Consider the following 27,383-nt stretch of genomic DNA (forward strand, 5'->3'; position numbering starts at 1 on the left):
CAGCCCCCGGCCCCCATGGCCCTGTTCGTTTCCGAGGGGAAGATGAAGGCCCATGTGCTTTGATTTCTGCTTAATATTTATTTTCATAGGTGTCTACGAAATGAAGCGGCACCATCGGGACAGAGATGGGGAGTGTGGGCCTCAAAATCGGGATGAACTGTGGGGCAGAGTTGAGGATAAAAAATAATGCTTGGACATGAGAAAAACAAACCAGTTCTTTATTTTAGCCTACCATTTTTATTTATTTTTTAAATTTCATTTTTATTTTATTGTTGACAGTACTACAGATGTCTCCCATTTCCTCCCCCCCCCCCCTTTACCCCCCTCCGCCCAGCCCCAACCCTACCATTTTTTTTGATTTATGACCTGGGATAAGCTACAGAATCACCTTAGGGCTCAGTTTCTCGTCATCAGTAAGATGACAAATAGCATGTTTGTTGTAGCGATGAAAGGAATGCATGTAAAGAGCTCAGTAAATGGGAATGTACAGGGACAATTATAAACTGGAGGCCTGATGCTCGAGATTCATGCCCCAGAAGGGTCCCTAGGCCTGGCCTGTGATCAGGGCCAATGGGGCCTCCCGCCCCCTGGCCGCCCCCTGGTGGTCAGCACACGTCATAGCGAGCCGTTGAACTCCCGAGGGGACAATTTGCATATTAGCCTTTGATTATATAGGATGGTACTTTAAACATGTAAATTACTCCAGAAAATCTGTATTTGGAAAAGCAATGGTTTCCTACAAACTGTAACCTGAAAAATGATCATGGAAAGGCATCTTGCAATGCAGCTGGCTTCCCTGTGTTGAGGACTTCTGTGGAACAGTATGGAACCGGAAGTTCTCAATTCTTAATGAGCAATTATTTACATGATTGTTTAATTATGTTGGACTGTAAACACTGTGAGGGCAGGAACTATTCTTGTCTTGTTCATCCCTATACCCCGACTGCCCTGGGGTTGTGCTTGGAACATTGTAGGTGTTCAATAAATATTCATTGGCTGAATGAAAGGTCTGCATTAGGCAGCTCCAGGGGGAAAAGTGAATGTGAAGTGGGAAAAAGGGGCAAATGCATCTATCTTTCCCCCCAGTCATCCAATCTTTCTCAGTTTGAGGTCCACACTCCCAGCTCACATACTTATGATTAAGCCTTATAATCTAATTTTATGTTCTGGAATTGTTTTCCCTTTTGTGTACTTTTCCATACATTGATATGGCCATCTATGTTTATTTTGCAGCATTTCATTCCATATCTGTTTGCCACATTTTTTTACTTATTAATAACTCATGAGGACATTGCAAGCGTCATGCCAGGTCAGACCAGTTTTCATTCAGCCCTATTTTTTAAAATATATTTTTATTGATTTCCGAGAAGAAGGAAGAGGGAGAGAGAGACATCAATGATGAGAACCATTGATTGGCTGCCTCCTGCACACCCCCCACTGGGATTGAGCCCGCAACCTAGGCATATGTCCTTGATCAGAATCGAACCTGGGACCCTTCAGTCTGTAGGCCGAGGCTCTATCCACCGAGCCAAACTGGCTAGGGATAGCCTCTCTTTCTGAAAGGACATCTAAGTATGTTTGGTGGGAAGATTTGGCATCTTTCATGCAACCCTCAAACATCAGAGATGCATCTTGAGAGCCTCTACTTTATCTCATGACTTGCTTTGACTTTGCTTCCAGTCAAGTTATTAAAAACCTTCAAACCATCCTCTCCATTCTTTGTTTTTACACTTTTCCCAGGGTGGGGTAGGGGAAGATACAAGTTTTAAAATACATTAGTATGGGAGGAAATTGGCTTGCCACGGTAGTTCCATGCAACACTGCAAACATGCAGAAAGGAAGAATTTTGTTGCATGTTATTTCATATACTCATTCTTTGAATTTATTGAGCTCTTACTATTAACTTGGCATTTTGCCAATAGTATTATACTGTGTTTCTTTTTAAAAAAAATATTGTTGAAAGTATTACAGAGGTTCCCTCCCCCCGCCCAACATTGACCTTCTCCACCCTGCTCTCACTCCCCCAATGTATTTCTTAAAGCAATTTGTAGTATTAGTCTATAAACACTGTTCTTTATGAATTTAAGTCCCATGAATGCTGAAGTAGACCTATGATTTGTTTTTGTTTGAGAGAAAGAATATAAGCAGCACCTTTCTTTTTCTCTGTAGTCTTTGGGAAAGCAATCCAAGCTCTATCAAGAATTAGTGACGAGCTGTGGCTAGACCCATCTGAAAAAGGTGTAAGTAAGAAAGTTAACTCATAGACCATTCATTTATTAAGACAAAAGAAGTTTAAGATTCCAGTACAGATTGTATGTTAACTAGGAAATCCAGAAATTGTAATTATCCTTTTCACTGTTCATATTTATTGTACATATCTAAATATATTTAGAACAGCGATTTTCAACCATTTTCATCTCATGGCACACATAAACTACTAAAATTTTTTGGCACACCAAAAAATACATTTTTTGCTAATCTAACAAAAAATAGGTATAATTTTGATTCATTCACACTGGATGGCTATTGTGTTGGCTGTTATCATTGTTTTAAATTTGACGGTCTAAGGAAAAAGAGGTCAGTGCCCCTGAATAGTCATGTATTACATGTTTTAAAAATTCTTGCAGCACACCCATTGAAAAGCATTGATTTTGAGCATAGAAAATTTTTAAATCATGCAGATAAACACAATTAATTTAAATCAAAAGTCACAAACTGGTGGTCAAGGGGCTAGATAGGGCTTGTACAAGTGTTTTATGGGGATTGCACTGTGTTTTTTAAAAATTGAAATTATTTTTAACAGTTAAAAATTGGGAGAGTCCACATAAAAATCTGAATTTCCTGTTTCTCTTGAAAACTCAAGAAGATCTGACAGTTTGGGGCCTGTATTCCCAAGTGGAAATAGTTGGCTGAGACTAACAGTTTCTCCCCTTAGAAAAGGCAAGAGATCGCCATTTTGCTGTGAACTCTTTTCACTCCCTTTTATATTGCCTTCTGCCACTTTGCACATTAAAGTTAAGGCCCCTGTAGGCATTTGTAATTTTACAATTTCAACATGCAAAATTTTAGATTTAATACCTATATATATTCAATATAGATATGTATACATATGTGTATGCATATGCAAATTTAATATACAGTGTATAAATGCAGTCCATATAATACAATTTATAGCCATATAATGCAGTTAACCTTATTTGAACACATTTAATTGCTATACTAAACAAAATAGAATTTTTTTAATTAATCATTTAAAGAACATTTTTTTTTCCTTAATAGCTTTTTTTTTTCCCCAGCTTGCTTTAAGGTCTGTGAATTCTTGTCGCTCAGCATACGGATGTGTCCTCTTCTCTCCTGTGTTTTTCCAACATTATCAATGGTCAGCCTCAGTAGATATGAATAATGGCACAAAATCAAATTTAAATTGCAAATTGGGAATTAAGGTAAATATAAGTGGCCCTGGTTGTCTCTTATATTGTGGAAATATTCGGTATATCAGACAGAACATCTATTCTGTACTTAATACTTGGTTTAAATGGCAGGTAGGACAAATCTATTAATTTATGAATATGCATACTCTTCTTTTGTTTGTTTTTAAACTAATTAAACAATCATATTGAGTATATGCTGTTCCATAATATATTTGTATTACAGTCAATTCTGCCCATCTTTAGATGTCTGAATTCCCTCGAAAGAAATGTAGAGATGTGCAAAATATTCACCAGATCTGATAAGTGCAAAGTAGTCATTCAATTATTCTGCAGACATGGTAGGTATTATTAAAACTAATGTATTGTATGTTTCTTGTTAATATTTTTATTTTTAGAATATTCAGACTGCATGTCAAGAGTTCCCATTACATTATTGCTTAGAATTTGTGTAGTTTTATGGTAGGGCAGTTGGAAGTACTTGAAAAATATTATCTTATTTGTCTCTGTAGAAGTATTGTGAGATGATTGGTATTATTTCTTGTCAGTGACACAAGCTTTGCCTGCATAAACCAATTTTTAATTTAAACAATTGGTTGTTCTCAAATTAATTGGCTGCTTGATATTCTGTAAGAACGCCTTGGTAACAGTGTTCCTTGGTAAGAACAAAAAAAGAATAATTCCTGCTTTAGCCGGTTTAGCTCAATGGATAGAGCCTGGGGTTCGATTCTGGTCAAGGGTACTTACCTTGGTTGCAGGCTCCTCCCCAGCCCCAGTCCTGGTCAGGGCTTGTGCAGAAGGCAATCAATCAATGTGTTTCTCTCTGTCTTTCCCTCTCTCTTCCACTATCCCTAAAAAAATCAATGGAAAAATATCCTCAGGTGAGGATTAACAAACAAACAAACAAAATAATATTTCCCTCTAGGCTGAAAGAAGCACGGTAACTGGCTCAAGGTCACAGAACTAGTAAGTCGTAGAGCCTGGATTTAAGTCCTGCCCCACAATAGTAGAAGCAAAACCTTCACTCATTCTCTCTGCCACACCAACCTATAAAACAGATTTCTTGCCTGCCGGCTTTGTGTGGTCAATATTCGAATGTTGTACTCATAGGACTTTTACATGCTTGAGTATGTATAGCCTGGTGATTAACAGCATGGGCTCTGGAGGCCATAAGGCAGCGGTTCTCAACCTGTGGGTCACGACCCCTTTGGGGGTCAAACAACCCTTTCGCAGGGGTCGCCTAAGACCATCGGAAAACACATACATAATTATATATTGTTTTTGTGAGTAATCACTATGCTTTAATTATGTTCAATTTGTAACAATGAAATTGGGGGTCACCACAACATGAGGAACTGTATTAAAGGGTCGCGGCATTAGGAAGGTTGAGAACCACTGCCATAAGGTCTGGGGTAAAACTCCTGCTCTGCCCCTTCCTTGCTGAGACCTTGGGCAAATTATTTTACATCCCTGTGTCTCAGTTTCTCAATATATAAATTGGGGATAATGTTAGTACCAGCTTCCTAGGGTTTTTGTGAAGATTCAATGAGTTTTCTAGGAAGTTATAGTTCTAAACTGTTTAAAAGAATGCCTGGGCCCTGGCCAGGTAGCTCAGTTGGTTAGAGTGTTGTACTGATGTGCCAAGGTTGTGGGTTGAATCCCCAGTCAGGGCACATACAAGAATCAACCAATGAATACATAAATAAGTGGGACAACAAATCAATCTCTCTCTCTCTCCCTCTCTCTCTCTCTCTCTCTCTCTCCCTCTCCCCTTTCCCACCTCTCACTCCCTCTCTCTCTCTCTCAAATCAATAAATATAAAAAGAATGCCTGGCACATTTGTAAGTGTTAGCTCTAATTATATCCATTATGAATGCTGGTATCTTAGTTGAAGTTAGTAGGTAAAATTGTATGCTTTAAAAAATCTTTGCTAAGGTTGTGGGTTCGATCCCTAGTCAGGGCACATACAAGAATCAACCAATTAATGCATAAATAAGTGTAACAACAAATCTATCTCTCTCCCTCTCTCTCTTCCTCTCTCTCTCTCTTAAAAATTGATCAATTAAAAACATTTTTTAAAATCTTGTACTTAAGACATTGATCCAAATCTTTTTTGTTAGTAGGTACTACTCAGTAAATATTTATGAAATTATTAAATGTTGCTGTTATTACTTAAGTAAAAAAATAAATTGAGAAATGTTATCTTTAGTAAGTCCTTTTGATTCACACAGCAACATTATTATGCTGTAGAAAGTTATAGCCCACTGGATTTTATTGCATGGGCTCTATATTTCAATTTAGATTCAAATTCTAACTATACAGTTAAGTTTCCACCTAATGTCTTTGGCAGGTGAAAGAACATATAACTGAAACCAATTTTACCATAGGCTCGTTGGTATAAACAAGATTTAAGTTCCTATGGCATCTCATCAAGTTATAATGAAATGACTTTGAATGAAAAACATTATTCTAGGACCTGCAGTATTTGCTCAAAAGGTATATAGACTTGCCTGGCTGAGTGTCGACCTATGAACCAGGAGGTCATGGTTTGAGTCCCGGTCAGGGCACATGCCCGGGTTGCGGACTTGATCCCTGGTGCAGGAGGCAGTCAATCAGTGATTCTCATTATTGATATTTCTATCTCTCTCTCCCTCTTCATTCCTCTCTGGAATAAATTTAAAAATACATATTTTTAAAAAGCATAGCCTTGAAAAGTCATTTAGCCTCACTGAGTTATTGTTTCCTCTTCTGAGATTAAGTACCTGCCCTATAGGGATATTGTGTGGATCAGAGGTAATGTATGTAAAATGTATACCTCATTTCCTGGCATCTAGGGCCATAGCCATTACTGCTACACATTTTTCTCAGAGGAAAAGAATCCACAGGCTAGATGTTCAGTTTTATATTCCAAAGGTCCCATTCAGAAATATCAGGCCTGGATGACAGATACTGAATAATAGATAGCTGAGCTGTAGTGGGCAATCACTATTTTACACACAATTTAAGAAATTATCTGTATTTCAAAAGAATGTGGGAACTCTATTGCCTGCTTGGTGAGATGGTCTGACATATTGCCTGGTGTCCACTAGGGAGCGATAAACACGTTCATTAAGGAATAGTGGTTCTCCATGCTGTGTGCACCTGCCAGATATTAAATATAACTTTACTTATATTATTTTAATTTGGCTGTGAAACTTTAAAACTTCTTAATATTTTAATTTTGAACTTAAAATTAACAGGTTGTTTATTCTTTTGAAGGTATTAAAAAGACTCACAATGTATGTTTTCAAGAAAGTCAGCCTTTGCAAGTTATTTTTGAAAAGGATACGTGTAGTAATACACTAGTGATTCAGCCAAGGTAATGAGTTCTCTGTTGATTCTTTTTCTGAAAATAGTATGGTTACAGAGTAAAGAATTAATGTCCTAGAGCTTTTAAATAAGTCACTTTTTTGTTTTAAAGCTAACACTGGACTTGGAGAAATCACCATATAGGATCAAGAGGAAATCTTGATAAAGATAATAGTGTATCAGTGATTTTCAACCTTTTTCATCCCACAGCACACATAAACTAATTACTAGAGTATTAGTTTTTGGTTTGAATCACATCAAAAAATATATGTTTTGCCCTGATCGGTTTGGCTCAGTGGATAGAACATTGGCCTGCAGACTGAAGGGTCCCAGGTTCGATTCTGGTCAAGGGCATGTACCTTGGTTTCGGGCACATCCCCAGTAGGAGGTGTGCAGGAGGCAGCTGATCGATGTTTCTCTCCCATCGATGTTTCTAACTCTCCCTCTCCCTTCCTCTCTGTAAAAAATTAATAAAGTATATTTAAAAATATATATATGTTTTGCTGATTTGACAAACAAACAAACAAACAAACAAAAAAGGTATAATTTTGACTCATTCACGCCAGACAACTATTGTTGTGTTGGCTGTTGTCATTTTTTTTTGAGATACATTTTTATTGATTTCAGAGAGAAAGGGAGAGGGAGATAGAAACATCAATGATGAGAGAAAATCATTGATCGGCTGCCTCCTGCACACACACTACTGGGGATCAAGCCCACAACCCCGGGCATGTGCCCTTGCCGGAATCAAACCAAGGACCCTTCAGTCCGCAGGCTGAAGCTCTGTCCACTGAGCCAAAACCGGCAAAGGCTGTTGTCATTTTTAAAAAATATATTTTTATTGATTTCAGAGAGGGAGGGAGAGAACTGTTGTCATTTTTTAAAAGTTGACAATCTAAGGGAAAAGAGGTCAGTGCCCCTGACTAAATAATCATGTATGGCATGTCTTAAAAATTCTTGTGGCACACTGGTTGAAAATTACTGTAATTGCCTAATGGTAGCAATAATAATTTAGTGGCCAAGAAAATTCTAAAAATATTCCATCAGTAGCTTTCTTCATCAAATGTTATCAGGAGAAAAATATATTCTCTAATATTTTGCATTTACATGGTGCCTTCTGTCTGAGTCTTAAAACACACAGCATAAGGAAATTGCAACATTTTTTATATGAACTGATTTTATCCTTAAGTATTTCCATTTTTTTCCTCTAGAGAATGAGTCAATGTACTCAATTTTTCAGTTAAGCCATAACATTAAACATTAGTTACTTTGTAAGCCAAAATATATTTTATCCCTGTTGTTTTTTAAATTACCAAAGAAATACATGTTCTCGAAATACATCTAAAATTTATAGAAGATTGCAAAGATTAAAAAATGAAAATCTTTCTCCTCTACCTGCCCTTTATTCCATTGGCAATGATAATCTTTATTAATAATTTGGTGTATATCATTCTAGCTCTTTTTTTTATAGCTATTTTGTTAAATTTATAGCCAATCTCTCTGTAATTCTCCCTATAATTATCGTGATCTCTTTTTCCTGCCTCTCAAATTTATATCACATACTTTATTATACATAGTTTTTTATAATATATTATACATAGTATTTTCAAAGAAAATGTCCCACTATTATTTTTGTTTGGCAACTTGTTTTTTTCAGTTTCTATGTCAGTTCACCTAAATCTATCTTATTATTTTTAATGACTATATAATTTTTCATTGTATGACTGATTGGTAATTTACTTATCCATTATCCTACAATACGATAGTCTCCCCTCCCCACAGTTGATTCCTAAAACTGCAGATAGTACCCAACCCTATATATATTGTTTTTTTCCTATGAATACAGACCTATGATAGTTTAACTTATAAATTAGTCACAGTAAGAGATTAACAATAACTAATAAAATAGAACAATTATAACAATATACTGTAATAAATGTTATATGAATGTGGTGACTTGCTCCAGGTCTTCCTATATACTCAATGCTTTCTGGTGCATTATGTTGTCGTCAGTCAGAACATGTTTTCTGCCCATGTCGTCCACCCACAAATTCAATGCCTTTTCCATCTTAACTAAGCACTACCACACCCACTGTGGCTGTAACTTTTGCAGTTCGAGGTGCAACAGCAAGACTAGCAGGAATTTCTTTTCCTTCTTTACAACTTCATAGGTATAAGATTTGTTCTTACCATAGATCTTAGCAACTTCAGCATATGACTTTTTTTCTTTCCTTATTAAGTTGAGAACTTTCATCTTTCCCCTTAAAGGAAGCACTTTTTGGCTTCTCTTTGGTATATCTGAATTGTCAGCATCACTACTCTTGCGATTTGGGGATATTAATAAGTAAAATAAGCACTGCAGTACTTGGACAGGCTAGCTGATGATAACTGTGATAGCTACTAAGTGATTAACGGGTAGGTAGCATATACAACGTGGAGACACTGGACAAAGGGATGAGTCACATCCTGGGCAGGATGGCACCGGATGGCATGAGATTTCATCACACTACTCAGAATGGCAAGCAATTTAAAACTTATAATTATTTCTGGAACTTTCCATTTAATATTTTCAGATCACAGTTGACTGGAGATAACTGAAATCCAGAAAAGTGAAACCTCAGATAAGGGGGAACTGCTGTATTGGTGAAAAAGGTTGTTTCCAACTTTTTGCCATCACAAACAATGCTGCTAGTAGTACATAGGGTAATGTGTTAGTTGTCTGTTGCTGTGGAGCAAATTTCCCCAAATCTTGGAGCCTTAAAAAACAGACATTTGTTACTTTGTACTAGTAAGTGTAGCTTAGCTGGGTGCATCTGGCTCAAGGTCACCAAGGTGAAGTTAAGCCATCAGCCAGGACAGTGGTCTTATCTGAAGGCTGTGGAGGGAGTTACTTCCAAGCTCACTGACATGGTTGCTGGGAGGCCTCAGTTCCTCACCAGACAAGCCTCTCCTTAGACTGCCTGAATGTACTCACTACATGGTGATGAGAGACAGAGACAGAGAGGGGGAGGGGAAGTCTCCCAAGATGGAAGCCATGGTCTTTTTATAACCTAATCTCAGAATTGCTCTCTTATACTTCTGCCATTTCTCTTTGCTAGAAGTGAATCTTAGCTGTCCAGCCCACACTCAAGGTGAGGGGATTTATATAAGACCTGAAAAAGAGGAGGTGGGATTATTGGGGCCTCTTCTAGGCTGCCAAACACAGATAGAGTCCTAGAAATCAAATTTCTGGCTCAAAGGCTTACAAATTTTAAATGTGCATACATACTATCAAATTGCTACCTGGAAAGTTTGTATCAATTTACATTCCCACCAAACTGTAGGAAAATCCTTCCAAGTAAAAGATATGAATGATCTTTTACATTTTTGCCAACATAATAGGTAGAAAATGGTATTATTAGAGTTCTTTGTTGTTCTTATTTCATTACTAGGGAGTTGGAGTATCTTTTCATATACTTATTAGCAATTGGTATTTTTCTTCCCTAATTGCACATTCATGTCATTTTTTAAATATATATATCAGGTTGTTTGGTATCTTGTACAAAACTTCCCCCTTAACACTGGAAACGTTTCCAGATGAATTTGGTAGGCGTTCCTCACATTTTGGCATCAAGAAACACTAATACCAACATTACAAAAATTCTAAGAATCTGTTTTGGTTTTTTTATCAAATAACACCTCAATTTCAAAAGTAGCTCAGAAGTTATAATGCAATAATAAAAAGGCAAATAACCTAACTAAAAAACAGGCGGAGGATTTGAATAGACATTTCTCCAAAGACGATATAAAATGGCCAATAAGCACTTGAAAAGGTGCTCAAAATTATTAATCATTGGGGAAATCCAAGTCAAACAACTTGAAATCTGTGAATTGTTTAGTAGGTTAATTATATCTTAATAAATCTGTTTTTAAAAAGGGAGCACAGAATGAAAAAGCACTGGGGTGTCAAGACAACCTTGAAAGTAATAATTAGTAATCAGGTCAAGTAACAAAGGGAAAGAGAATATAGGCAGCAGGCTGCTTGTAAACATCTACCTCTCAGCTGGGTCTCCAGCACTTACCCCAATTGTATTAGAATGGCTCCGTTTTCTACTATTTCCCTTAGGAGTGTGATCCCAGGCCAATTAAAGAAATTGTTACATAAAAAAGAACTAAAATCATTTTATTCTAGTGTTTGGTTTATCCTACAGCTTTCACATGCTTTACTAAGAATGCATCTTACTATTCTCTTGGCCTTTAAATTAAGTTACAGTTTCAAAATATACTAAAATATAGCAGCTCATATAAAAGAAGGAAGAAAAATTTACATTTTGGATAAATTTTTCTAAATCTAGGCCAACTAACCTATTTCTAGATTAAAGATTTAAGTCCCGCCCTAGCTGGTTTGGCTCAGTGGATAGAGCTTTGGCCTGCGGACTGAAGGGTCCCAGTTTCGATTCCGGTCAAGGGCACATGCCCAGGTTGTGGGCTCGATCCCTAGGGCAGGGGAGACATGTGGGAGGCAGCCAGCTGATCAATGATTCTCTCTCATCATTGATGTTTCTATCTCTCTCTCCCTCTCCCTCTCTGAAATCAATAAAAATATATTTTAAAAAAAGATTTGAATCCCATTAGAAAGCTGTTTGTTTACTTTCCAAAGGATGTAATATTTTTTTATTACATTTCCCAGAGTGCTTGCTGAGGCAATTGTTCTTTTCACATCAAGTCAAGAGGAAGTTACTCTTGCAGTTACTCCACTGGAAGTTTGCATTAAGAGTTCTACTGAGGAATCAATGGGTATGGATTATATCTGTCATAGTGCTTTAATGTAATATCACTTCCTGGTTTTCTTGATGACTAACCATGCAGTAAATATTAGTGGCATAATATTTATTTTTGTTTAAAAAGCAGTAAGATGTAGAAGGTCATTAAAATGTTTAAGAGAGCCAAGACCGGTTTGGCTTAGTGGATAGAGCGTCGGCCTGCGGACTGAAAGGTCCCAGGTTCGATTCCGGTCAAGGGCATGTACCTTGGTTGCGGGCACATCCCCAGTGGGAGGTGTGCAGGAGGCAGCTGGTCGATGTTTCTCTCTCATCGATGTTTCTGACTCTCTATCTCTCTCCCTTCCTCTCTGTAAAAAATCAATAAAAATACATTAAAAAAAAATGTTTAAGAGAGCCCTAGCCGGTTTGGCTCAGTGGATAGAGCGTTGGCCTGTGAACTGAAAGGTCCCAGGTTCGATTCCGGTCAAGGGCACATGCCCGAGTTGTGGGCTCGATCCCCAGTGGGGGACTTGCAGTAGGCAGCCAACCCATGATTCTCTCTCATCATGGATGTTTCTCTCTCTCTCTCCCTCTTCCTTCCTCTCTGAAATAAAAAATATATATATAAAATAAAATAAAATAAAATGTTTAAGAGATCCAGGATATTTACCCAGTCAGTAATTTAAATGCTTAGCTTTGAAATTCCAGTTGTTTTAAAATTAGGAGAATGGTTACTGAGAAAATTTTAAAGTTAAGATTTTAAAGTTTTTCTCATCCTTTATTATACTTTGTGTTTAGCATGAAGAAAAATTAAGATGCCAGCAATCCAATTGAGATGACCTTTGACTACATAAGAAAAAGTATATTTGAATTAGAAATGTAAGATATTCCAGGCAGCAAATGTATAGGGCAGAAAATGTGAATACTTCTTAAGTCAGCTCTTCCAAGAGTTATCTAGATGGAATGGAGAAACTAAGGCACTATCAAATCAGGAGTTTTGGTATCAGGAAAATTTATGGGGTCTTTTTGGCACAAGTTGTTTGAGACTCTTTGACCTTGGATACTTTTTTTGGTGATAGCAGTAAAGAAAGAATACAAAGGGAGGAACTGTATTATTTTAAAGTGAAAAACCAGTAGAACTGGGGATTAAGTTGTGTCAGGTGACTTTTGTAGTGTTTAGTTTGTGCCAGGTTCTGTTCTAAATGGTTTTCATTTCTGAATTCATTTGATCTTTGTAACAACTCTGTGATGTAGGTACTATTATGATCCCTCTTTTCCATCTGAAGAATATGAAGCACAGAGAAGCTAAGTGACTTGCTGGTGTCACATAGTTAGTTAGTGGTACCTGGTGACCTGAGCACAGGACACAAACTCATTTGTGCTATTATTGCTTCTCTCAGATCTCCTCTACATTCTTTCTTGGCACTCAGGAGTGCATGATCTGGGAAATATACACTTGACTAGTGAAGGGGTCTGGTTTATATTCCATAATGCCATCTCTGAATAAAGATGGCCATTTATAACCAGGAGACACTGTCTCTTATGAACAACTTTCTAATGAGTAGTTCTAGTTATGTTTGACTAGGGACCCAATTGTTTAATTCTATTATTGAACTTACTCTATGCTAGCACCCTGGAGTGACATGAGCCTTCTTGTTTGAGATGAATGTATTTGTAAGGTATTGTTTGGCCCTTTAAAAAAATGTATACCATTTATCCTTTGTTCTTATACTTACATAATTTATGTTCATTGAAGAAAATAATTTTTAAAAAGCACTAATATAAAAGTCACCTGAAATCCCACTATCCAGAGATGAGCACTTTTAATACCTGTTTCTATATTTCAGATCTAATAGGAGATGGATTGTGTGAAAGTAATGAAATGCCTTGAAGCTATTAAAAGTAATCTCATATTGTGTATATACACTCCTCTCTTTCTGAGAGTGTATATCAAAGATATTAATTGAAGCTAATTTTGTGGAAAACACAAGTGAAAAACAGGCAGTGGATTTGAACAGACATTGACATGGCTTGTAATTGATGCTGGGAACTCAGCTGGATTGTTGTCCAGAGTCCTTGCACTTTATGTGGCTTCTTCATATATGAAAGCATGAAGTCAGCATGGTGGCTGAGCTCCAAGAGCAAGTGTTGCAGGATAGAGGAAGTGGATAGAGGATAGATGGGGAGGCTACTAGTTGCTAAAGGTCTGGGCCCAGAAACCAGCACCAAATCACTTCATCATGTCCTATTGGTCAAAGTAGTCAGAGAGCCCGCCCACCCAGATTCTAGGAGAGGGGAAGTAGACATAGAACCCCTCTCTCAATGAAGGAATGTCACGGAATTTATGGCTATGTTTAACTTACCACGTAGGTTATATTTTTATATTCAAACTTAACAAATATCTCTAGAACTAATTTTATTCATTTTCCTACGATATTGAACAGATTTGAACAGTTCTGTATACAGTGAAATGTTTGTGGGTCCACATGAGTTTGAGTTCTTTCAAATTGGAGTTGACACTGAAATAACATTTTTGCTGCAAAGAATTGAAGGTAAAGAAAAATTCGTACAAAATTAAAATTTTCACTGATAGTTTTTAAGAAATATTTCATTTTTCTTCTTTTTCTTTCAGGGAATGCTGATATTTTCGGAAGCTACACATGCTCCTATAACCATGCATTTTGATTTTCCTGGGAAGTAGGTCCTTAGGGAACTTTTCTGAGTTTGTTTCTTTTTCTTTTGTTATATGTTAATAAAACTATTTTAATCACTTTGAAATTAATTCGTACCTTAGGAATTCCTTAACCTCGCTAGCAATACTTATCAAACTAAATTTTGAAAGATGCCATAACATAGTATTTTTTAATTGGTAACTTGATTGAGAAAGATATATGCTTCAATAGAGTGAAAACATTTATAAATTTGATAGGAATAAATTGCCTAATTAGAAAATAATACATGGCTTAAATCTCTGTGAAACTATGATACTTTATTTTTTTTTAATATATTTTATTGATTTCACATCCCCCATAGGAGATGTGCAGGAGGCAGCTGATCGATGTTTCTCTCTCATCGATGTTTCTAACTCTCTATCTCTCTCCCTTCCTCTCTGTAAAAAATCAATAAAATAAAAAAAAAAATTTGATAGGAATAAATTGCCTAATTAGAAAATAATACATGGCTTAAATCTCTGTGAAACTATGATACTTTATTTTTTTTAAATATATTTTATTGATTTTTTACAGAGAGGAAGGGAGAGGGATAGAGAGTTAGAAACATCTATGTTGAGGATGAGAGAGAAACATCGATCAGCGGCCTCCTGCACACCCCCTACTGGGGATGTGCCTGCAACCAAGGTACATGGCCTTGACCAGAATCAAACCTGGGACCCTTCAGTCCGCAGGCCAACACTCTATCAACCCAGCCAAACTGGTTAGGGCGAAACTATGATACTTTATATGATACTCCAGCACTGAACTTTCAAATGAGATTGGGTTTGGATAGCTGTTTTATAAAATTAGATCTGATGATTTCAGCTCTTAGCACTGTGTTAATCAGTGAGAACACTAAAAGGACTTCTACTTTTACTGTTTCTTTTTATTCCTGAATTAGATATAATTTTTTCATATTTTCCCAATGTCCATCAGAAAATGATTGTGATGTTTGCTCTGACTTTGCCTTTTTAGACCTATGGCTTTAAGTATTGACCATATGTTATTGGAAGCTAACTTTGTTTTGGCTACATTAGCTGATGAGCCAAGTAGAGCATCTTCTCCGCAATCATTGTGTCTGTCACAAAAACGAAAAAGGTAAGGTCATGTTTTAACATCTTTATTGGCTGGGAAAAAGCCATTGCCATTTACTCTGAAATAATTCAGGAAACAATCGAGGAGTAAAACATTCAATCAGAAATTTTGACAGAATCAGGAAAACTTCACTGTAACAGAAATTTCACTTCTTGCTCTGGATATTTGCTTTTCCTCTTCTGGTCAGAATTTACCAAGACTCTCTAATTTATCTTTGTTATTACCCAAAACTGATTTTCATTTGTAATAGTTGCTTTTCAGGAGTGATAGGGTGTTAAGGTGCACAGGAAAGTCTATTCCTACCTAAAACTCTCTTTCTCATAGGGACAGCCATTGTTTTTCTTTCCTTTTTTCCCCCTTTGGTCTCTTAATAACTTTCTTTCAGTGTTGGTGAGGGTGCTTCAACTGTAAAAACAACATAAAGTTACTATGGGAAATTTGGAAAATACATGAAAGTACAAAGAAAAAAACAACCATCACCCACAATTACACTACCTAGAGATAGCCACTGTTAACATTTGGCTCACCATATTTCCTTTCAGACTTATTTTGCATATGCTTGTGTTTTTAAACAAGATTGAGATCATATAGCATATGTAGTTTTGTGTCCTGTTTTTCACCCCAAAAATATTATATTGTGAACATGGCCCAATATCATGACTTGGAAACATGATTTTTAAGACTATACATTTCGTTGTACAGATATATAGTAATTTATTTGACTCTTTTTTTAACTTGGTCCTGTTACCATTTCACAATAGCAAATTATTAATACCTCAGGACATGCACAGTAGGTTAAGAAAAATTCAAATCTGTAAAGAGAATTTCTAAATAATCATATATGTAAATCTTAACTTTGAAAACACTTCCATATTATTTCAGTATATTCTCTAAACCAGTGGTATCATTGTCATCCCATATTGCTCCATTAGTTATATAAAAACTAGAGGCCCAGTGCATGAATTCGTGCACAGGTGGGGTCCCTCTGCCTGGCTGGTGATCAAGGCCTATCGGGGGACTGGCTGGGGGGAGGGACCCCAGGAGGTTGGCTGGCCGGCCCGACAATCGGGGCCTATTGGGGGGGGCCACTTGGAGGGAGGGGCTGTGGGAGGTTGGCCAGCCGCGGGAGGTTGGCTCTGGGAGTGCAATGACCACCAGGGGGTAGCTCCTGCATTGAGCATCTGCCCCCTGGTGGTAAGTGCGCATCATAGCGACTGGTTGACCAGTCATTCCAGTCATTTGGTCATAATGGTCGCTTAGGCTTTCATATATATATATAGTATGCTGGCCAGGCTATAAAGGCATAAAAATATATATATATATTTATCTCAAAGTAAATAGTTTATTCATTTAATTTATATTAATACCTCAGGTCAGATCTGCCATGTTCAAATTCAAAGGTTGGTAAAAAAGATAGCAAGGCCATGGAGTCTATCTCAAGAAAAGTAGCACCCAGAAAGCTTTATGCTGATGAGATTCTCTCAAACATCTCTGCCCTGGAAAACTCTGGCAGTCCTATAATGAAAAGAGTGAATAGTGACACAGAGGAAGAGCCAGAGTCTCCATCTCTCAGGAAGGTAAAAGAAAAATGTTGAGACACAACCATGTCTCAGTCAAGAATTCTCATCATCTGTCACCCTTTTGCAGTCTCCCTGCTCCAGCCCACCCTCAATATCCTGAAGATAAATAATTTTCTTACTTTTTGACAGTAGAGAGGTGAAACCAGTCTGCGATGGAGAAAAGACTAATTTATTTTATAGACCGTTAATACAATTCTTTTTTTATGAGGTTGTTGTTGTTTTGCTTAATCCCTTCACCAGAGTAATTTCTAACATAGTATATTCAAGTAGGGATTTGGATCACTTGTTTTAAAGAATAAATTATGATCGTGTATAGCATACATATCTTTGAATACAAATAATACGCTAGTCTATAGTTTGTTTTTTAAATAAATGTTCTTCTCATTTCATTTTTCAAATCTGTTTGGAAAATCATTTATTCATAGTGATACAATATAACTTTTATCCCCAAAACATCACAAGTTCCTTCATAGCAAAGTCACAGTTAATAACATCAAAATACCAACCTTTTACTAGATTGATGATAAGCTTCACAGAATGCTAACATTAAACTTTATGAAATCTACTGAGGATAAACACAATTTATTAGAAACAGAAGTATCTCAAATAATGAGTTTCAATTTTACATTTACATTAATATTTTATTCAAGCCTGTTTTGCTATTGCTGCTATTATTGATTTGGGAATATGAGTTTCTTAGTTAGAATTAGAAATCTAGGAGGAGAAATATTGTTTCTAAAAGTCACTATCTTAAGCTGTATAAAAGACTCTTTAGGACAGTAAAATTGGATGGGGGATATTGGGTGGATGTGTGGTGTGTGCAAAGCCCTGTGATGGGGGAAACATGGTGGCTTTAAGGAACTGAGGGCTGGCCAGTGTGGTTAGAGAGTAGCAGCCAGGGGGAAACAATGGCACAGGGTGAAGCTCGTGCTGAGGTTGAGAAACCCTGATGCAAAGGCTGCTGAAAAGTCTAAGAGCGACCAGGAGAGTATGGCATGAGGAAGGTACAAGAAGAAAGTGTCTAAGTAGGAAGTGGGATGAAGACTGAAAATGGCCATTGGCTTAAGGATGTGAGGATTTGAGTTTCTATGAAATGGTGATGTCAAGAGCTTTCAGGTAGGACTAAATAGGAGAATAAGAAAATGAATAAGAAAATGGAGGCAGCAAGTGTAGACAACTATAGCAGAGGTAAGGCGGGAGGGAGGAACAGGATGGGACTTTTTATATGTTTTAAGGATTAGAGACATTATTTTAAAATGCTTATATTCCTATCCAGTAGAGGGGAGGCTGTGAGGCAGTAGGGAGGAAAGGATGGGCATTAGCTGGGAAAAGGGGTGCACTTTTGTCACAGGAGGAGAGAAAGGAGAAGATGGGAGTCAAGCAGAATTGCCTGTAGAATCTGCCTTTGTCCTCTGTCTCCTACAACCCTGGTGTTAGTTTAAATGGCTCAGGTAGGGGAGTCAGAAGCAGATCACTGATCCCAAACTGTGTGCCTTTGGGGGAAGGATTCTGTTTTAGAGAATGCATTGGTCCAGTTGTGAAGGTTCTGGGTGTTTCATGAACCATCGCCATCAAAGTTAGGGTGACCACATTGGCCAAGTTTCTGAAAAGGGGCTATTCCCTGGAGCACTTAATGAGAACTTTTACTTTGAATAAACAGTACAGTTACTTTCCCCCCTCCAGTTTTCTTGCATGTTCTTTGGGGCAGTTTCTTCTGACTAGCGAGAACACTGCGACAACCCTTTCAATAGTCTGGCAACAGCAAGTGACAGTGACGAGGACATGAATAATGGCAGTTTTTACATATTCTAACATTTAATGACGGCTGAGTTACCCCACCCCCCACCCCATTTACTGACACACCTCAAACACATTTCACACTTAGTCTATATTGTCTTGGACTCCCTTGAAAAGCAGGATGGACTTCTGCTTTTCTAAACATCTTCATCTCGCACCACAACCATATGTAGAAATAGCTGCTTGTTAACTATATGTAATTTGCTTTAAGTCCATTATACGACTTGGAAAGCGGAAGTTTTCTGTGCAGGAAAAAGGCTCATTAGAATTCTTTTTTTTTTTTGCGCCCCGCCCCCCCGCCCCCAAAGATGTGCAAGTCCTAATAGCCAGAACCCCTCATTAGAATTCTTCAATGCATGTTCACATTAGAGCTTTTAGCATTTTCTTTGCCAGTTTTATAAAGGTATTTATTTTTTTATTTATTTAAATGTTTTATTGATTTTTTATAGAGAGGAAGGGAGAGGGATAGAGAATTAGAAACATCAATGAGAGAGAAACATCAATCAGCTGCCTCCTGCACACTCCCCACTGGGGATGTGCCCGCAACCAAGGTACATGCCCTTGACCGGAATCGAACCTGGGACCCTTCAGTCCGCAGGCTGACGCTCTATCCACTGAACTAAACCGGTTAGGGCTATTTATTTTTAAAATATATTTGTATTGATTTCAGAGAGGAAGGGAGAGAGACAGAAACATCAATGATGAGAGAGAATCATTGATCGGCTGCCTCCTGCACACCCCACAGATAGAGCCTGCAGTCCAGGCATGTGCCTATGGGGAATAGAGCTGTAACCTCCTGGTTCATAGGTCAATGCTCAACCACTGAGCCATGCTGGCCAGGCTATAAAGGTATTTAAACGTTCTTCAGCAGTCATTTGGAGTGCACCAATACTGCTTGTAGAGTTTCGTGACTAATAGGTATTTTTGTATTTGATTGCAAACATTTGAATTGTGGTGCTTTCAGACATAGTTATGCAGTCTTTTCTTGTGTAGTGCCATGATGTTTTTGGTCACTGCTTTTTATATTGTTATGATTTTAAGCAAAATCCCTGGGGGAGGGAGTCAAGAATAAAAATACTAGGTGTACCAGTTAATAATGTGGATTTTTTTCAATAGATGGAGTTACCCATATGTTGATATATGCAATTTGATATGTATCCTGTTTTGTTGTATTGACAAGCTTCAAAACTTCATACGTCAAATTTTCTGAAGGTGTTAGCATCACAGATATTTTTATGCTTAAAAATGTCGAAATTCGTGCCAAAAAAAGAGCATTTGAGGGAAGTTTTAATTCATTACTTTACTGTGAAGAAAAGTGCTGCTGAAAGTTATCGTATACTTCGGGAAGCTTATGGTAAACATGCTCCACCTCAAGATACTTGTGAACGCTGGTTTAAATGCTTTAAAAGTGATGATTTTAATGTGAAAGACAAAGAACATCCAAGTCAACCGAAAAAGTTTGAAGACTAACAATTACAAGCATTATTGGATGAAGATGCGTGTCAAACTCAGAAACAACTTGCAGAAACATTAAACATTGCTCAGCAATTTCCAATCATTTACAAGCAATGGGAAAGATTTTAAAGGAAGGAAAATGGGTGCCACATCAACTGAACGAAAGACAAATGGAAAACCGAAAAGTCATCAGTAAAATGTTGCTTCAATGGTACAAAAGCAAGTCTTTTTTGCATCGAATTGTGACTGGTGATGAAAAGTGGATTTATTTTGAGAATCCCAAACGCACAAAATCATGGGTTGATCCAGGTCAACTATCAACATCGACTGCAAGGCCAAATCGCTTCGGAAAGAAGACAATGCTTTGAGTTTGGTGGGATCAGGAAGGTGTGGTGTATTATGAGCTTCTAAAACCAGGTGAAACTGTTAATACTGATTGCTACCGACAACAAATAATCAATTTGAACCACACTTTGATCGTCAAACGACCAGAATATGCCAGAAGACACGGCAAAGTAATTTTGCTTCACGATAATGCACCAGCACACACTTCAAAACCAGTTAAAGACATGTTAAAATATCTTGCCTGGGAAGTATTAACCCACCCGCTGTATTCACCAGACCTTGCTCCTTCAGATTACCACTTGTTCCGATCAATGGCACACGCACTTTCTGAGCAGCACTTCAAAACGTACGAAGAAGTGGAAAATTGGGTCTCTGAATGGTTTGCCTCAAAACAAGAAAAGTTCTATTGTGACGGTATCCACAAATTACCTGAAAGATGGGGGAAATGTGTACCTAGCGATGGACATTACTTTGAATAAAGCACTTTGGATGTTTCTCTTGAAGTTATCGTGTTTTCTTTGATTACAAAATCCGCATTATTAACTGATACACCTGGTATATAGCTACCTCCCTCACTTTGGAGACTTTTTATATATTGTAAAATCTTATTTGTGATAGCTTTAAATTATCCTGATTTTCAGATGCAATTTTCTGTAGTGTAAGGCAAAAAAGAATTTAATGGAAGTGATGCCAAAAAGTTATTTCTGTATATCTGACATAGAGCACTTACTCCACTGTCAAAAAAGCCTGGATTTGGAGTGGAATGAGGTGGAAAATGAGCGTCTCTGTTCTTTGCCCCTTTAAGAATAATCTTGTTACCTGCACAGACTAAAATATCTGGCACAAAAGCATTCTTATGTAATATCTGATGATGTAAGCCTCTCCCTCCCCCACACCTGTTTAAAAGTCAATTATAACCTGACAAACTAGACTTCTGTAACATCTTATTGTTAAGTCTTTGTGAAACCACCAAATCCCAAAGAAATGTTAACTGGTAAGCAATTGTACTTCAGATTTTGTGAGGAATTCATAAACAAAGGTGGCTGAGTGGATCAGTCAACTTTAGAACTGTGAACAGACTTCTAACTAAAACCAGAATGAATTTGGCTCTTGTAGCTCAGTAATGAGTCAGAGCTACCCACAATAACCTAATAAAAACCCAGGTTCATCCCAAAATGTTCCTCAGTGAATGAAAATGGGCTTTTTGTGGAAACTGGCAATACCCACATAATTTCAAGCACATGTAGGCTAAAGATTTATGTATCTCATGCTTACACCGGTGACTAACACTGAATTTCACATGATACGCGGGCAACTATAGATCTCCTTGCAGAGGATGAAAGTTTTTGGCTCACTCTTGGAAATGGGCAAGGGGGGTTAGGTCCTGGAGACATCATCATCAGTATTGCCTGGATGCTGCACTAATCTGTAAAAGACAGTTATACTGTTAAACTGTATTTAATTTGGATTTTAGATACAGAATGCTAAATTTAAACGACACCAGATTTTTCTGTGCTTTCACTTCATACCATGTAGAAGATGCAAAAGCCTTCTCAGCTAGGAAACCATGTGTATTTTACATTGAATTATCAGTCCATTTTGATGAATTTTTGAGGAAGATAAACTGATGTAGTAAACCAGCTGGTGAAAAAGAGCTAACGCAGAGAACTAGTAAAAGACAAAATAATAGCTACAAAGTACGGAGTCACTGCTAGGCTGACTAAGAGGGTTGGAAATGAGGACTTGATAGAGACCAACAAACTTAGTGTCAGGGTTGGTGTCTTATTTAGTGACTATTTCAATTAAGAGGAGTACACAGATTAGTATAAATACTATATTTATTAAATATCTTTACAGTTTATTTAAATGTATTTACAGAACTATTCCTGCATAAGTTATATTTCAGACATCCAATTCAGGTCATTGCCTTTTGGGTAAGACAAATAATGATAGTCTCAACAGAAAAAAGCAGCTCATTAGTATATATAAATTCAAACTTGCTTCATTATTTAGCCATCTTTGCCACAAACTACCTGCTAACCGTTAAAATTTTGACATTGACACTGCCAATTTTTAGTTGAGAAGTTCAATTTTACAAATATTTTTTAATGAATAAAATTCAAATGTTTTGTTTCATATTTTCAGTTTTATAAGCAGATTTCGTTTTTTTGTTTGATATTGTAAAATTTGTTAAATGCAAAAATGTGATTGTTTCCAGGGAAATTTGATGCTGTAGCTTCTACCAAAGATAGCTGGTATAAGGTGACAAGGAACCAAGAATTTATTCCAAAGTACAAACACTTATAGTTCTAGTCAATCTTGTTTACAATCTCCAAAACTCTCAAAAACGGACTCAGTAAATTCCCACAATTCCTGCCTTGTTACTTGATGTGGTAGGATGGTGGTACTGAAGGTGGTACTGAAGGCTACTGTTCTATCCAAAACAAATGTAGCTGATAGGAGAGACACTCCCATCATGCAAAGCTTGAAATCTAGTTGCTAATCTAGATACAGCCCAACCCCCAGACATACACACCTGGAATGGATTCTTTTGTGATTTAGTACCCATCGACCATGTCAAGCCAGTACAGTAATTCAGGACAAATAACTTGTTTTCCCCTTCATTTCTTCTTTCACTTTTTAAGAGCCTAGGGCTCTACTGCATATCCGTTCGGTAAATATTTTTTGTGCGCAGGCAGCTTAAGTTCACAGGAAGAAATAAGGTTCTGATATGTTTAGAGTGCACATTTTAAAACAGAACAAAATAAAAATTTCAAGCATGTGATAAAAATATTGATTTTTTATAATACAGTATTGCTTTATAAATATAGATGGAAAAGCTATAAACTTTACTGGTCTTTGGTGCATCCAGAGAGAGATAATTTGCCTTTTGTAAATTAGAAATCCAAATTCTCTTTTGTTATAAAAGTCCATTACATGAGGCAAATGTGTGTGTGTGTCTTTTTTATACTGCTTGATTTAAAATACAATTAACACACACATCAAGTTCAGAATCAGACCCACCAAGTGGCATATTTCAGTCATACCCCACAGAGACTTGGGTCCTGTGACTGGAAAATTCCAGCATGGGTCCAACAGCCTCTAACCACTGAGAATGGAAGGAGAGTTACTAGATAAGCAGCACTCCAACTGACCACTGGCAGCCAAAAAATTAAGTGCATAACACAAAAAGGACAGGGAAAAGAGAAAATATTTTGTATTACTAAATTTACAGGCCAGGTCCAAAAGTTAGTTCCACGGTGAAACTCAATTCTTGTCCCATTAAATTCAACATCACTGGAACAAACATATTGTAAATTTCTAACAATAATTTCTCAAAAAAGATAAGTTGATAAAATAAGTTGTATTAAAACACCACCAATCTAACTTTACAAAGATTGTGTTTGATGGGTTAAATGAGAGCAAAGCCAGTGACTTAATCAGCACTGCTCTACCAGGAATCAAGTCTAGGCATTGGAAAATTAATGCAAAATATATCCAGATCATAGGCTATGTACCTCTGACCAGAAATAATTAGAAATCCAATAAAAGAACTAATGTCATCAGCCCAAGTATAAATGTACTTCTTGCAACAAAACCCTTTTGGATGCAACTTTCTTTACTTTTTAAAATACACAGAGACTGCAAATAGTTTGTGCAAAATAAATACCCTGCCACTTGCCACTCTGGCTTCTGTGTTTTATCACAGCACAATGGGTTCTCATTACTTAAACAGTCTCCCTCAACCCCCCATCTCATCTACCAAAGAACTGTTTTGTCAAGTTAGGGTAGTTAAGGCATTCTGACATGTAATTAAAGGTGATTCAAAATAGATATCTAACATTATGCCAATTTAGGAATAGTAGATAAATTACTGAACGGCTTACAAATGAATAACTCATTCTTATTATAAATGAAATGCCTGTTACAAGCATGATGCATTGAAATATAGTAATGACATGTACATGGTACATGTTAAACAATTTTAAATAAAACAAAAGCTTGACAGTTACTCAAATATACAGTACAAATTCACAAAAACAAAATCTTTTAAAACAAGTTGAGGTAACCTCAAACATAAATTTTAATGCAATAAACCAGGGAGTATGTATCTCCTTTAGAGAAAGAGACTTTCTATATTCTCCTCAAGTAGATTCTCATCAGGTTTAATTGCATTCTCATCTATACACCAATGTTACCTGACTTATATATAAAACATGGCTTTAATTTAAGGATTGCTAACTATATTTTTCTACCACCAAGTTAATGAAGAAAAAAGACTGACCCAAAAATATATATCTTTACAGCAGTTGACTTATACACAAACCTTAAAAATAAGTTTGAACTTGCAGATAATGGGAAAACTGAATGTGGGATAGTTTTATAAGGAAACTATACACTGCAAGATGGCTATTTGGAAACTGTAAACATTAAGCTTGATTCAGAAACCCCTAAATTTCTGTGTAGGGCAAATGCAAATGTCAGATCATCACTAGTTTTCCTCATGGACTCTTGTACTGCTGCTACTGCCCACAGTGCTCCTTCCACATGGATCCCCTGAATTTGGTGCATGCTCTATAGCAGCGGTTCTCAACCTGTGGGTCGCGACCATCGGAAAACACATATAGCATATCAGATATTTACATTACGATTCATAACAGTAGCAAAATTACAGTTATGAAGTAGCAACGAAAATAATTTTATGGTTGGGGGTCACCACAACATGAGGAACTGTATTAAAGGGTCACGGAGTTAGGAAGGTTGAGAACCACTGCTCTATAGAAAGCAAGGCTACTAAAGGGTCTGAGTGAGACTATGAGTAGCATGACCCCCAAAATCCAAAATAACAGCTGTCCATTCTCAACCCATTAGGCCTATGGGCCTAGAGCTCCCACACAGGGGCATCATGTCAGACAGCTGGGAGGATTTCAGCCATAACATTAAATTCCTTGGCTTTGAGGAGTCCTACAATCTTGAGTAACATTCCCATTAAAATTTTGGTAAAGAGTCTCCCTACTCCTCCTGTAGTTCAGGCCACCAGCCTGTGACTTGGATGAATCCATAAACTGCCAAAACTTTGATCACAGGATCACAATTAAGCATCTTTTAAAAACATGAAACGTTTGCATCCATAGAATTAAATTGAAATTTTCTTCCAATTTGTAAGAAAAAAAGCTCCTGGATCAAGATTTCATAATTCAGAGCAATGTTTTAGAGCAGAATTATAAGCCCCTGAAAAATAGGAGTTTATAATGAAAACACAAAGCCACACCCAATCATCATAACAAAGACTGTATAGTACACGTGTAACATTTCTACATTTCTGTTGATGAATATATGTTTCTAGGAGATGTACCATAACATAGAATTTGTGTTAGACTTTTACACACTGTAATTTTGAATTCACTTTACCAACATTACTCATTTTCTTCAATACTTCAAGCATTTTTGAAAAGTAATAGCCATTTTAGCTTTGAAAACCTCCCATCCCATCATGGAAAGGACAATGAGAAGTGAAGGCCAATCTTCAAATCTTGATTCTCTTCAAAGTTGCTGGCAGATATGAGCTAGTGAATGACAGTAGTGGTTCTTAACAAAGATCTCAATGGAGTCTCAAAAAGACAGGCAAAAAGGCTTACATCACTGGCCATTGAGATCAGTGGCAAAGAAACGTGGTCCTGCCAGCAGGATCAGTACACACGGCTGGGGAAAATTTGGGATGATGGAAGGAAAGGCAGGAATTGACACCTAGGTGTGTCAGTCTGTATACTCAGCCACTATGGAAAGAAGGACGGTGATGTCATCTGGCTTTCCACCTAAAACAAAAATGAAAATGTAGTCATGTATCTTAAAAAGAAAAGTCAATCAAAACTGTAAGCCTAAGTAAGTTCTAGGAGACAAATGCTTGCAATTCATGAAGGTTTGATTTGTCAATATATTTTAGTAGAGGAAAGAAAAAAAATATTTGATAAAGAGAAATAAAGCCCAGCCGGTGTGGTTCAGTGGTTGAGCGTCAACCTATGAACCAGGAGGTCACAGTTCGATTCCTGGTCAGGGCACATGCCCGGATTGAGGGCTCGATCCCCAGTGGCGGGGCATGCAGGAGACAGCCGATTCATGATTCTCTCTCATCATTGATGTTTCTATCTCTCTCTTTCCCTCTCCCTTCTTCTCTGAAATAAAAATATATTTTTTTTAATAAAAGAGAAGAATGAAAAAACCAAGAAATTACATGTAACTTAACTGACGCTTAAAAAAACCTTCCCTGCTCTTTAAAAAACAGTAGTTCTGATAAAATGGCCACTACCTCCTGTTTATAGCAATCACAATAAAGAAAATCTGGTTAAGATAAATTCTGCCTGAAGCAGCAGCCATGTAGGTTGCTTGGTAAAAAAAAGAAAAACACACACACACACACACACAAAAAAAAAAAAAACAGAAAAGATAAATTCTGCCTGACAAGAAAGTTACATGTTTCTATCCACAATCCTAATTTGGACAAACATACCCACTGTTTTGAAATTAGGAACAATCTTGTATTCTAATCTGCCAAACAGCTATGGCATGTGCTTTTTCCTATTTTAATATTTCCTGGAAGGCTAAGAAATACTTTACATGTCATAATATTATACTAGCAAGAAACTGACCAACTGTACTAGTTGATATGTTACCACCAACACATCATCCCAGCTCCAAGACTGAGCTACTGGCCTGCTCCCAAAGTTACATATCACTTAGTAGATAGAAGGGCTCTTCAAGCAAGGACAGGTTAACATTACTTCCCTCTTCAAAACCTGCTGTGGCAATTTGGCAGGCAAATACTGTCAACGAGTCCCACAAAGCCAGAGGAAGGGAGAAGTGAAATGTCAGGCCCGTGAAGGG

At 37.1% G+C, this 27,383-nt stretch overlaps 2 protein-coding genes across 2 annotated transcripts in view; one reads left to right on the top strand and one right to left on the bottom strand.

Moving 5' to 3' along the window:
• The first annotated feature begins 100 nt into the window (after positions 1-100).
• On the top strand, positions 101-18,716 carry RAD9B (RAD9 checkpoint clamp component B). The gene is given in 12 exon segments (XM_023762683.1): positions 101-134; positions 2,170-2,240; positions 3,297-3,443; positions 3,655-3,769; positions 6,687-6,786; positions 11,446-11,552; positions 13,963-14,048; positions 14,050-14,070; positions 14,151-14,215; positions 15,205-15,327; positions 16,697-16,901; positions 18,588-18,716. Coding segments are annotated over 12 exon segments (1,203 nt in total).
• Positions 18,717-22,321: 3,605 nt separating this feature from the next.
• Positions 22,322-27,383, bottom strand: part of PPTC7 (PTC7 protein phosphatase homolog) — a 46,597-nt gene continuing 41,535 nt past the window's right edge. Inside the window, 1 exon segment of the mRNA XM_006099026.3 lies at positions 22,322-26,317. Coding sequence (XP_006099088.1) covers positions 26,259-26,317 — 59 coding nt within the window. The 3' untranslated portion in view covers positions 22,322-26,258.

Source organism: Myotis lucifugus, unplaced genomic scaffold, assembly GCF_000147115.1.
Source record: "Myotis lucifugus unplaced genomic scaffold, Myoluc2.0 scaffold_256, whole genome shotgun sequence".
NCBI classification, from domain to species: Eukaryota; Metazoa; Chordata; class Mammalia; order Chiroptera; family Vespertilionidae; genus Myotis; species Myotis lucifugus.